General features: G+C 48.3%; 1 protein-coding gene across 1 annotated transcript in view; it reads left to right on the plus strand.

Annotated features, from left to right (window-relative positions):
• Nucleotides 1–13,665, plus strand: part of MYCBP2 (MYC binding protein 2) — a 937,772-nt gene that overhangs the window by 813,936 nt on the left and 110,171 nt on the right. The window contains 2 exon segments of the mRNA XM_030200587.1: nt 62–339; nt 8,894–8,990. Coding sequence (XP_030056447.1) covers nt 62–339; nt 8,894–8,990 — 375 coding nt within the window.

Here is a 13,665-nt window from a genome sequence, read left to right on the forward strand (position 1 = left end):
ATATTGATGGCTTAGAAACTAAGAGAAGGATGCATAAATCTGCCCTGGTTTCTGTTGGCAGGTAACTTCCTTGCTGCGACGAGTTTTGCCTGAGGTGACCCCAAGCCGCCTGGCTAGTATAATAGGAGTGAAGTCCCTACCCCCAGCAGACATTAGTGACATTATTCACTCAACGGAGAAAGGAGACTGGAATAAACTGGGCATATTGGACATGTTCCTGGGATGCATTGCCAAAGCACTCACTGTACAGCTAAAGGCCAAAGGAACTACTGTCACAGGAACAGCTGGCACCACTGCAGGAAAAGGTGTGAAAACCGTATCACTGCCAATTAATTCCAGGTAAAACAGGACTTCTAATATCAAAAGTATAAACTAAGACCTTCAGACCAAACAGATGTGCCGTGTTTGCATATCTTCTAGTTAGGTCTAAAATAATAAAAGTTGTTGCTGTTTCAAAAATTCATTTTTTTTTTTATTTTGCTTACTGAATATTAAAAGTGGCTTGATTAGATGTGGCTTGAAAGCAGTGAAAATCTGCACTCTTGTGTTAACGAAATCCAGAAAATTTGTGAACAAACAATTCTGGTCGCCGCATCTCAAGAAAGATATAGTGGAATTGGAAAAGGTGCAGTGAAATGATAACGGGGGTGGGACGACTTCCCTATGAAGAAAGACTAAGGAGGCTAGGGCTTTTCAGCTTGGAGAAGAGACGGCTGAGGGGAGACATGATAGAGGTATATAAAATAGTGAGTGGAGTGGAACAGGTGGATGTGAAGCGTCTGTTCACGCTTTCCAAAAATACTAGGACTAGGGGGCATGCAATGAAACTACAGTGTAGTACATTTAAAACAAATAGGAGAACACTTTTCTTCACCCAACGCGTAATTAAACTCTGGAATTCGTTGCCGGAGAACGTGGTGAAGGTGGTTAGCTTGGCAGAGTTTAAAAAGGGTTTGGACTGTTTCCTAAAGGACAAGTTCATAGACAGCTACTAAATGGACTTGCGGAAAAATCCACAATTTTGGGAATAACATGTATAGAATGTTTGTACGTTTGGGAAGCTGCCAGGTGCCCTTGACCTGGATTGGCCGCTGTCGGGGACAGGATGCTGTGCTTGATGGGCCTTTGGTCTTTTCCCAGTATGGTATTACTTATGTAAAAATTGTTCTCCGAGGTCAAGCAGGCTGTTTGTTCTCACGACTGGGTTGACGTCCACGGCAGCCCCTCAAACCAGATGAAAAATCTCGCGGGAGGTCCCGCACGCAGGGCACGCCCACCGCACATGCGCGGCCGTCTTCCTGCCCGTGCATGACCGTTCCCGCTCAGTTTTTCGCTTTCCGCGCTGGAGAGAGACGTGTCTTCATCCCTCTCCGTGTCAGCCCCGGAAAACCGATTTGCGGCCTAGTCCGCGCTTTTACTTTATTTCTTTCTTATTTTCGCGTGCCCCTTTATTAAAAAAAAAAATTTCTTTTCCTTTCCCTTCCCCTCGTCGAGTTCCTTCGTGGGGTCGCCTCGTCGCGGCCGTTTCTTCCTTTTTGTGGTGTGCTTTTCACCGCCACCATCGACGATTTTGATCTCGCCGACGCGATTTTTCCGTCGATGTCCTCGAAGGTCCCAAGCGGATTCAAGAAGTGTGGTCAGTGCGGCCGGCAGATCTCGCAGACCGATCCTCGCGCTTGGTGCCTCCAGTGTCTCTGCCCGGAGCATAATTCCAAAGCGTGCACCTTGTGTCTCGGCTTGCGGAAGCGGACGCAGGTGGTGAGGCAAGTTCTTCGGGACCGTCTTTTTGGAACTTGCGCCGGCCCTTCAACGTCGACCTCGACGGCATCGGTGTCGACGGCCGGGTCTTCGGTACCGATGTCAATGTCTTCGGCGCCGACTATGGCACCGACCCCAGCAGCACAGGTTCCCTTGGCCCGACGCGATGGCGGCGGTGAGCGGCCGCGTGGGCAGTCCACCCCGGCCACTCCCGCTGCTCAGGGCCATCGGGAACGAACCCTGTCGGATCCGATCCCTAGAGGCCGTGGAGACTCCACCTCCTCCTCGTCTATGCCGCGGAGCGCTGATGACAGACATCAGAAGAAAGCTGCGAAGAAGCACCGTCATCGGTCGCTCACGGCGCATGGGACTGGCAGCTCCAGGACGTTGAGAGAAGACTCGACCCCCAGGAAGCGACAGCGTCGGGAGGAGCGCTCCCGTTCTATCGAAGAGGGGTCGATGCGCCGGTCGTCGGGTACCCCGGTACCGTCTCCTGGACCTGGACAGCTTCCAGCACCGACGCCCGCACCGGCCCCCCTGCCTCTCCCAACAGCGGGCCTAGATTAGTGCCTCCGAGCCATCCTTCCGGGGATCCTGGAAGGGCTGATGCGCCAGGCCTTGCCGGCACCGGGGGTGCTTGCGCCCTCGGTGCAGTTGATGGAGGCGCCGGTGGACTCTGGTCCAGTGATGCGGTCTTCGACGCCGGCGCCGCTTGCGGCACCGGTGTCGATCGCCACTCAGGTGGAATCCCCATCGACGTTGATGGAGGGAGCTTTGTCACCGCCGGCGCGGGAGTCCACCTCTCGACACACTTGTCGAGGACGTGGTTCCTTGCAGTCGAGACGTGCCCGGTTGCGGTCTGAGCTGAGAGAGCTCGTGTCCGACACCGAGGAGGAGTCTGTGGGTCTTCCCTCCGACCCCACACCTTCACCGGAGAGGAAGCTCTCGCCCCCTGAGAGCCTCTCCTTCGCCACTTTTGTTCGGGACATGTCTATCAGCATTCCCTTCCCAGTGGTAACTGTGGATGAGCCGAAGGCGGAGATGCTCGAAGTCCTCGACTATCCATCACCACCTAGAGAGTCTTCCACGGTACCGTTGCACAATGTCCTTAAAGAGACACTGCTTCGGAACTGGTTGAAGCCATTATCTAATCCCACCATTCCCAAGAAAGCGGAGTCCCAATACAGAATCCACTCAGACCCGGAGTTGATGCGGCCTCAACTGCCTCATGACTCAGCGGTCGTGGACTCTGCTCTCAAGAGAGCACGGAGTTCGAGGGATACCGCCTCGGCGCCCCCTGGGCGGGAGTCTCGCACTCTGGACTCGTTTGGGAGGAAGGCCTACCATTCTTCCATGCTCGTGACCAGAATACAATCATACTAGCTCTACACGAGCATCCACATGTGGAAAAATGTGCGGCAACTGGCGGACCTGGTTGACAAGCTCCCCCTGGAGCAGTCCAGGCCATTTCAGAAGGTGGTCAGGCAGCTGAAGGCGTGCAGAAAATTCCTGTCCAGGAGTATCTATAACACCTGTGATGTGGCATCCAGAGCTGCGGCCCAAGGTATAGTGATGCGCAGACTCTTCTGGCTGCGAGCCTCTGACCTGGACAACCGCACCCAGCAGCGGCTGGCGGATGTCCCTTGCCGGGGGGGGGGGATAACATTTTTGTCGAGAAGGTCGAGCAGTTGGTGGACCAACTACACCAGCGGGAAACTGCTCTTGACAAGCTCTCCCATCGGGCGCCTTCAGCATCCACCTCCGACCAGTGGGTTCTCCAAATAGTGCGGTGCGGATACACCCTGAATTTGGTCTCCACCCCACCAAATTGTCCACCGGGAGCTCAATCCTTCAGCTCCCTTCACAAGCAGGTACTTGCAGAGGAACTCTCCGCCCTTCTCAGCGCCAATGCGGTCGAGCCCATGCCACCCGGGCAGGAAGGGCAGGGATTCTATTCCAGGTACTTCCTTGTGGAAAAGAAAACAGGGGGGATGCGCCCCATCCTAGACCTGAGAGGCCTGAACAAGTATCTGGTGCGAGAAAAGTTCAGGATGCTTTCCTTAGGCACCCTTCTACCCATGATTCAGAAAGACGATTGGCTATGTTCCCTGGATTTAAAGGATGCTTATACTCACATCCCGAAACTGCCAGCTCACAGACAGTATCTCCGATTCCGTCTGGGGACACGTCACTTTCAGTATTGTGTGCTGCCCTTTGGGCTCGCCTCTGCACCACGGGTGTTCACGAAGTGTAGTGTCTTGTAGTGGTTGCGGCGTACCTACGCAAGCTGGGGGTGTACTTGTTCCTGTATCTCGACGATTGGCTGGTGAAGAGCACCTCAGAGGCAGGAGCTCTTCGGTCCATGCAGTGCACTATTCAACTTCTGGAGCTGCTGGAGTTTATGATAAATTACCCAAAGTTCCATCTCCAGCCAGTCCAATCTCTGGAATTCATAGGAGCTCTGCTGAATTCACAGACGGCTCAGGCCTATCTTCCCGAGGCGAGAGCTCAGAATCTTCTGTCCCTTGCTTCCCAGACCAGAGCGTCCCAACAGATCACAGCTCGGCAGATGTTGAGACTCCTGGGCCATATGGCCTCTACAGTCTATGTGACTCCCATGGCTCGTCTTCACATGAGATCAGCTCAATGGACCCTAGCTTCCCAGTGGTGCCAAGCCACCGGGAATCTAGAAGATGTCATCCGCCTGTCCATCAGTTGTCGCAATTCGTTGCACTGGTGGACAATTCGGACCAATTTGACCCTGGGACGCCCATTCCAAATTCCTCAGCCCATAAAAGTGCTGATGACGGATGCATCTTGCCTGGGGTGGGGAGCTCATGTTGATGGGTTCCACACTCAGGGGGTGTGGTCCCCCCAGGAACAAGATCTTCAGATCAACCTCCTGGAGCTCCGAGCGGTCTGGAACGCGCTGAAGGCCTTCAAGTATCGGCTGTCCTCCCAAATTATCCAAATTCGGACAGACAATCAGGTTGCAATGTATTATATCAACAAGCAGGGGGGCACCGGATCCCGCCCTCTGTGTCGGGAAGCCGTCGGGCTATGGCGTTGGGCCTGCCAGTTCGGCATGCTTCTTCAAGCCACATACCTGGCAGGCGTAAACAACAGTCTGGCCGACAGACTGAGCAGAGTCATGCAACCGCACGAGTGGTCGCTCCATTCCAGAGTGGTACGCAAGATCTTCCGAGAGTGGGGCACTCCCTCGGTGGACCTTTTCGCCTCTCAGACCAACCACAAGCTGCCTCTGTTCTGTTCCAGACTACAGGCACATGGCAGACTAGCGTCGGATGCCTTTCTCCTTCATTGGGGGACCGGCCTCCTGTATGCTTATCCTCCCATACCTTTGGTGGGGAAGACCTTACTGAAGCTCAAGCAAGACCACGGCACCATGATTCTGATAGCGCCCTTTTGGCCCCGTCAGATCTGGTTCCCTCTACTTCTGGAATTGTCCTCCGAAGAACAGTGGAGATTGGAGTGTTTTCCGACTCTCATTTCGCAGAATGACAGAGCGCTTCTGCACCCCAACCTTCAGTCTCTGGCTCTCACGGCCTGGATGTTGAGGGCGTAGACTTTGCTTAGTTGGGTCTCTCTGAGGGAGTCTCCCGCGTCTTGCTTGCCTCCAGGAAGGATTCCACTAAAAAGAGTTACTTTTGTAAGTGGAGGAGGTTTGCCATTTGGTGTGAGAGCAGGGCCCTAGAACCTCGTACTTGTCCTGCACAGACCCTGCTTGAATACCTTCTACACTTATCAGAGTCGGGTCTCAAGACCAACTCAGTAAGGAATCACCTTAGTGCAATTAGCGCTTACCATCGTAGTGTAGACGGTACAGCTATCTCTGGAGAACCTTTAGTCGTTCGATTCATGAGAGGCTTGCTTTCGTCAAAGCCCCCTGTCAAGCCTCCTACAGTGTCATGGGATCTCAGCGTCGTCCTCACCCAGCTGATGAAATCTACTTTTGAGCCACTGAATTAATGCCATCTGAAGTACTTGACCTGGAAGGTCATTTTCTTGGTGGCAGTTACTTCAGCTCGTAGAGTCAGTGAGCTGCAGGCCCTGGTAGCTCATGCTCCTTATACAAATTTTCATCATAACAGAGTATGATGAACCCTAGGTTCCTGCCGAAGGTGATGTCGGAGTTCCATCTTAACCAGTCAATCATCTTGCCAACATTGTTTCCCAGACCGCATACCTGCCCTGCTGAACGTCAGTTGCACACATTGGACTGCAAAAGAGCATTGGCCTTCTACCTGGAGTGGACACAGCCCCACAGACAGTCCGCCCAATTGTTTGTTTCTTTCAACCCCAACAGGAAGGTGGTCGCTGTCGGGCAACGCACCATCTCCAGTTGGCTAGCAGATTGCATTTCCTTCACTTACGCCCAGGCTGGGCTGACTCTTGAGGGTCATGTCACGGCTCACAATGTTAGAGCCATGGCTGCGTCAGTGGCCCACTTGAAGTCAGCCACTATTGAAGAGATTCGCAAGGCTGCGACGTGGTCATCTGTCCACACATTCACATCTCATTACTGCCTACAGCAGGATACCTGACGCAGCAGTCGGTTCGGCCAGTCGGTGCTGCAGAATCTGTTTGGGGTTTGAATCCAACTCTACCCTCCAGGACCCGGTTTTATTCTGTTCAGGCTGCACTCTCAGTTAGTTGTTCTTCGTAGGTCAATTTCTGTTTTGCCCTCGCCGTTGCGAGGTTCAGTTGACCTTGTTTTTTTGTTTTGAGTGAGCCTGAGAGCTAGGGATACCCCAGTCGTGAGAACAAGCAGCCTGTTTGTCCTCGGAGAAAGCGAATGATACATACCTGTAGCAGGTGTTCTCCGAGGACAACAGGCTGATTGTTCTCACCTACCCTCCCTCCTCCCCTTTGGAGTTGCGTTTTTTCCTCATTTCTTTGCTTGTCATTAAACTGAGCGGGAACTGTCACGCACGGGCGGGAAGATGGCCGCGCATGCACGGTGGGCGTGCCCTGCATGCGGGACCTCCCGCGAGATTTTTCGTCCGGTTTGAGGGGCTGCCGTGGACGTCAACCCAGTTGTGAGAACAATCAGCCTGCTGTCCTCGGAGAACACCTGCTACAGATATGTATCATTCGCTTTATTAATCTAATAAAATAAAAACTTTAAAGTATTCAACATATAAAAATTGAAGAACAAAACTCATTCAAAATAACATACAGTCAGACCAAAGAATAAATTACTGCTAAAAAATATTTACCAAATACAATCTTAGCAATAGAATTTTCTAAATAGCCAAGTTGTTACCAAATTTTTAAACATCAGATAATCGGCAACATTCTTAAGGGGTTGTTTACTAAAGCTTAGCTTGAGTTATCTGCAGCAGTGCCCATTTTATTCCTATGGGCCCTGCTGCAGATAACGCGAGCTAAGCTTTAGTAAACAGGGGGAGTTAATGTCCAGGAGCAGAGAACTGCATAACTTTCTGGGCCTTTCCTAAAGATTGCCCTGTTTCTGGTTTTCTGTAAACAACAATTTTGTTTATTTGGTACCGCTAATCTAAATCCTTGAGTTGATCTCAGATTCCTAATAGGACAGTTCAGAATGATAGTCTTTCAAGTAGTCAGGGCCCAAACCATACAATATTTTGAAAACATAAAGTATTTTAAATTCTGTTCTTGCCTTAATAGGGAGCCAATGGAAACATCTCAAAAAACTGAGATGCATGCTCAAACCATTTGCCCCCTAAAATTAGTGTAACAGCAGCATTTTGTAATCCATGGCAGACAATACCATGGATTGAACAACTAATTGAAAATACTCAACCTCCAACAGTGGCTTGATTTGTCAGAGCATTTTGAGCTTAAAAAAGTATTTTTGTACAATAGTATTAATTTGGTTCTCCATTTTTAAGCCAGAGTCATAAACTTTTCTCAGAAAGAACCATTAGAAAACTCATAAGTAGCTCTGTTGAGGCTTATTTTCAAAGCACATAGACTTACAAAGTTACATAGGTTACTTTGTAAGTTTGTAAGTCGATATGCTTTGAAAATGAGCACCATAGTGTTCTAAAAACATATTCATACATTTATGTTGTATTATAGTTTTATCATCATCTTTCTAATACAATGCAATTTAACATATATAATGAGGTTCAAAGTATTGGTCTGCTGCTCAAATGTATGTTTCTACACAGAAATCAATAACTCAGCAAATATTTCATCATCACTCCATAATAAGAAAATTTTTGTGTGGTTTTTCTTGCTTATAAAACCAGTGTAGGCTCCAAATACTTAGAAATGTCTCCATCAGCTTATCCCGAGGTGTGCTTCAAAATAGTAACTTATCTAAATAGTAGATATATTGCTGACACAGGAATTCATTGCATGCTACCAGCTTCAGCTCTGACTTGGCCAGTGATTTCACTGTAAAAATTACTTTATTAAGGAGCGCCTTTAGATCCCACGATGCAGGTCACCCTTCAACACGGCTTACACAAACTGTATTGAAATGTGAGATGTATTATGGGCTTTAAAGTTGCTTCTTAAAGCTGTTTTTATGGTGAAACTGTCAGGTCAGATATGAAGCTGATAGCATGCAGTGATTTTTTTTGTGTCACCATTTGGAAGATATATCCGCTATTTAGGTACGTTACTGTTATGAACTACACTTTAGGATAAGTTGTTTTTGAGACATTTCAAAACATTTGGAGTCTACGTTGTTTTTGAGAGCAAGAAAAACCACACACAACATTTTTCTTATAATTTGGGAGGGAGGTTAAGGAAAATATTTGCCGCATTATTGATTGCTGCATTGTAATATACATTTTAGCAGCAAACCAATGTGTGTTGAGCCTTATAGTATGTGTTAAGTTGCACTGTACTAGAAAAAGAAAGATAAAATTATAATACAACATGTTTATGACTATATGATGTTTGGGACACTATATAAATTTATTTATGAGTTTACGATGGTTCTTTTTGAGGAAAGTTTGTGATTTAATCATTTTTGTCCACAAACTTTGAATGTTTTTGGTATAGTATTTTTTGTGGTCATATTAAATGTTTGGACACATTTTTGATTTTTCTGTCCTGTTATTTGTAACATAATCATTCCGACAGATTTAAGTTTTTATTTACCTTCTTATTTTTGCAGTTCCATTCGTCGAGGTGAAAGTCACTGGTGGATGAAAGGTTCAACCCCTACACAGATTTCCGAGATCATAATTAAATTAATCAAAGACATGGCAGCAGTAAGTTTCTGTTCTGGATGTGCTACTTGATTAACATATAGCTCCAGAGATGTCTAAGACTTTTTTTTTTAATTAGAATTTTAATGTAATTGTTCACAGCACACACCAAAAAAAAGAAAAGTTGTTTCCTTTTGTTCTTATGCTTTTCTATTGCAATGTTTGCATTCTTTTGATGACATCAGAAACCAGATTCCCAAAGTGCCAAGCAGTGGTGTAGCTACGTGGGGCCACGGGGGCCTGGACCCCCCTGCCGACGACCATCTCGACCCCTCCTCCCACTGCCGACCCTCTCGCCGCCGACCCTCCCCGGCCGTCGCCGTGGGCTACCTTTGCTGGCAGGAGACCCCAATCTTGCAAGGCTTCGGCGGTGGGAGGGGGGTCGAGAGGGTCAGCGGCGGGAGAGAGGGTCGGTGGCAGGGGTCATCAAAGTTGATGGCGGCGGTGGGGGGAGGGGTCAGCAATGGCGGGGGGGTCGGCAATGGCGTGGAGGGTCGGCGGCGCCGGGGGGGGTCAAAATGTGTCCCCCTCACCTCGGGCTCTGGATCCCCTCCCACCGAAGTCTGGCTACACCCCTGGTGCCAAGTGAAAGTATCAAAAAGGACTGATTTTTAAAATAACACACTGTAATTTTAAGTGTCTGTGCTAATGCAGAGCAAATAGCCTGTTAGTCATGGAAAAGCTAGATTATGTTCAGGTTGTGATTCCTTTCATTGGACTGATATAGATGTTGCAGCCTGCAAAGAATCTAGTGCCCTGTGCTGAGTGTTAGGGGAATGCTTACAATGCCTGAATTATAACACACTGCTCAGATTTGGATAGGTGAGTGACTAAATGATTAAAAAAAAAAATCTGCTCTTCATAATCAGTTAATTGTCAGTTGGACGAATTCTTAATTCACTAGTTAAAAAAGGCCTGTTTCTGACACAAATGAAACGGGCGCGAGTAAGGTTTTCCTCGGAGTGTGTATGTTTGAGAGAGTGTATGTGAGAGTGACTGTGTGTGAGAGAGAGCGAATGTGCGAGTGTGTGTGTGAGAGAGAGAGAGAGACAGTGAGTCTGGATGTGAGTGTGTCTGTGAAGGAGAGTGTGTGTGTGAGAATGAGTGTGTGTGCAAGTGCGTATGTGAGAGACAGTGTGAGACACAGACTCTCTGTGAGACTGAGTGTATGAGACCAAGAGAGTGTGTGAGTGACTGTGTGACACATAGAGAGTGAATGTGATACAGTGTGAGACATAGAGTGTGTGAGAGACAGTGTGTGAGAGTGAGAGAGAGCAAGACATTGACTGTGAGAGAGAGAGAGTGTGTGTGAGAGAGAGACCTCCCCCCCTCTCTCTCTCTGGAGTTTGAGCATTACTGTGCAGGACGCTGAGCTCTGGCTGTGCTTCAAGGAACTGACCAATCCTATTTAATAGAATGCACCTCCAACATTCTGAAGCCGAGAAACCTCGTGTGGTTGGTCACTTCTGCTTGTGATGAACCCGGAAGTACGTGATGTCAATTCAGGAGATGGATATAGAGAGCAAGAATGCCTCAGCCATGCAGTCAGCTTCAGAATGTTGGAGGTGCGTTTTATTATATAGGATAGGCATTATAGAGTTAAAATGACCAATAAGCTTTCAGCCAATTGGAGTCCACCTTGTGGTGTCCCCCAGAGCTATGTATAACTTGTATTATTTTGTTTGTTTTTTCTTCTCATATGCTGATGATATGTTTTTACTTATTTCGATAGAGGATGACATATCTTGTTTTTCTTATTGTATACAAAGTATTGAAAAACAAAGCACTGCATATGATTTCAAATTGAACTCAGATAAAACCAAGCTTTGTGGTTGCATCGTAACGGGTCCCTAATTCCTAAAGAGTTTTATTACCAATGATTTAACTTTGAAGATTGAGAAGGTTTCAGAGATTCTTGGTGTTTATCTAGACACCTCTTTACCATTGGTACCTCAGGTAAAAGCGGTAGTTAAAGCATTTTTATTGTTTTGGGGGTTTTTTTAATTGAACTTAGGAATGGTCGTTCATTGTTTACTGAAAAACATTTTGTATGCTGGTTCAATCTATAATTTTATTCTACTTATCTGCTTCTTCTATTGCTAGATTACAGATCTTGCAAAACACTGCAGCAAAGCTGATATTTGACAATGCCATGCCATGTCTGATAGGACTGCATTGTAGAGAATGATGCAGGGACAAGGTTTGTCCCCCGCGAACTCTGTCTGATCCCATCTGGGGAAGCCTCAAACAAGACTTTATATTTAAATCATTTTATTAAAGTATAAAAAGAAACAATATTCTGTACAACTGTCATTTTATAAATCACAACCAATACAGAACACGGTTCAAAAAAACTTGCGTGCGTCTCCCCTCCCCCCTTACAAGACTACATTCTCAGTGTCCAGAGGGAGGGAAGATTTTTCAAAGAAAGGTTTTGTGTAAGAATGATGGATGTTGCTTCTGTTTATGTTTGGAGATATTTTTGGAGGACCCTCCTCAAACTGAGTACTCTGCATTTGCCTCTGGCCTGAACTGCTATCACAGCCTCTTCTTCTCCCCCCTCCACTTCACTACCCTAAAGTTGACTGGCTGCTTACTGTTAGAAATACAGGCCCATCTCCTGTATTCAATTTAACCTTCTTGTGCAGTAGCCCCCCCCCCCCCCCCCCACCTCACGCCGTCTCCTGTTCCCAATTACCTCCTTATGCGGCAGCCCCCCCCTCTCACTCCGTCTCCTGTTCCCAATCACCTCCCTATGCGGCGGCCCCCCTCTCACTCCATCTCCTGTTCCCAATTACCTCCTTGTGCGGCAGGCCCCCTCTCACTCCGTCTCCTGTTCCCAGTTAACTCCTTGTGCGGCAGTGGTGGCAGGTCGCTGTTCCCGTCCAGTCAGTTCAAGCGCCATCCGCCACCACTTCCTGCAGCCGTGACCACAGCCAGCAGAGGATGGAGCGGCGCTGAGGAAGAGCAGCAGAGCCCCGGAGCATAGTGGCCCAACCATGAAGCTCCTCAAACCCAGCTCTTCTGCTGTAACTTCCTGTTTCGCAAAACAGGAAGTTGCATCAGAAGACGGGAGTCAGCAGAGGAGGGAAGGTCCCCGAGCAGGCCTATGGGGAATCTCCTTGCATTGCGACAAGGAGGAAGGTAAGGGAGGGAAGAACAAAGGAAGGAGGGAGGAGATGCCAGACTCGCCTTAATCGTGGATTTTATTTTTTTCTCGGGAGCAATGCTTTTTATTGCTCCTGCGGTGCAATAAAATTTTTCTCCCGCACCCACAGTAAACCTTGGTAAGCAAAAACTTTTACCGTGAATTACCACAAGTCCCCGTGTCATTGTCTACTGCATTGGCTTCCTATAAAAGCCTGAGTATCTTTTAAGTTGGCTTGTTGGGTTTACAAGATTTTTTTAATGCTCTTGCCCTGATTATCTAGCAAGTCTATTTTCTTTTCTGTTGTCATCTACCATCCCTAGGGCATGGGATTCTCGGCTTCTTTATTTTCCATCATTTTACAGAACTAAATATAAAAGCTCTTTGCAGTCAACTTTTGTATATCAGGCTATTCAATTTTGGTGTTCATTACCTATTAAACTTAGAACAATGCCAACCTTTTCGTAAAGGTTTGAAAATCTGTCTTTCACTACCCAACCAAGCAATTCCAGCAAGGCTACCACTCGCGCTGTAGCCACTTTGCTCTCCGACTGAGACTTGGCTGGAATCAACCAATCGTCCAGATACGGGTGCACCAAAACGCCGTGTCTCCGCAATGCCGCCGCCACTACTACCATGACCTTGGAAAAGGTGCAGGGAGCTGTTGCTAGCCCGAAGGAAAGAGCACAAAACTGAAAATGCTTTCCTAAGACCGCAAAGCGCAGAAAACGCTGATGCGCCGTCCGAATGGGAATGTGAAGATAAGCTTCCGTCAAATCCAGCGATGTCAGAAACTCTCCCTGCCGAACCGCGACAATAACGGACCGCAACGTCTCCATGCGAAAAGAGGGAACCTTGAGCACTGAATTGACTCCCTTGAGATCCAACACAGGACGCCAGGCATCCTCCTTCTTTGGTACTACAAAATAGATCGAATAGCACCCTGAGCATCGCTGCGCGAGAGGAACAGGAACCACTGCTCCCAAGGCGAGAAGACGACGCAACGTGTCTTGAACTGCTGCTCTCTTGATTCTTGAATGACACGGGGACTCCAGAAACCTCTCGGGAGGCGACTCTTCGAATTCCAGCGCATAACCATCTCGAATCACCTCGAGAACCCACTGATCGGACGTGATTTGGACCCAGTTCTGGTAAAACCAACTCAGCCGAGCCCCTACCCGTACCAGAGCCTGGGTCCGCACACCTTCATTGCACATTACGTCCGGAAGACTGCCCTCTCGAGGCAAAGTCACGCCCTCCGCGACGATTCCCTCGAAAGGACTGGGTGCGCTGAAAAAAACGGCCTCTAAAAGACCCACTAGTCCGTCCCGGCCTATACCGCTGGGCCTCAGCAAAACGACTACGAGCAGACACCCCCTGGTTCCCGACTTGGGATGTAAATCCGGGAGGCGAGGAACCTTAGCATCACTAAGGCCTTTCACTAAATTGTCCAAATCCTCACCAAAGAGCATGGTTCCCTTAAAGGGAAGAGAACACAACTTCGCTTTAGAAGCCGCATCTGCGACCCAA

This window comes from Microcaecilia unicolor, chromosome 4 (assembly GCF_901765095.1).
Source record: "Microcaecilia unicolor chromosome 4, aMicUni1.1, whole genome shotgun sequence".
Classification (NCBI taxonomy): domain Eukaryota; kingdom Metazoa; phylum Chordata; class Amphibia; order Gymnophiona; family Siphonopidae; genus Microcaecilia; species Microcaecilia unicolor.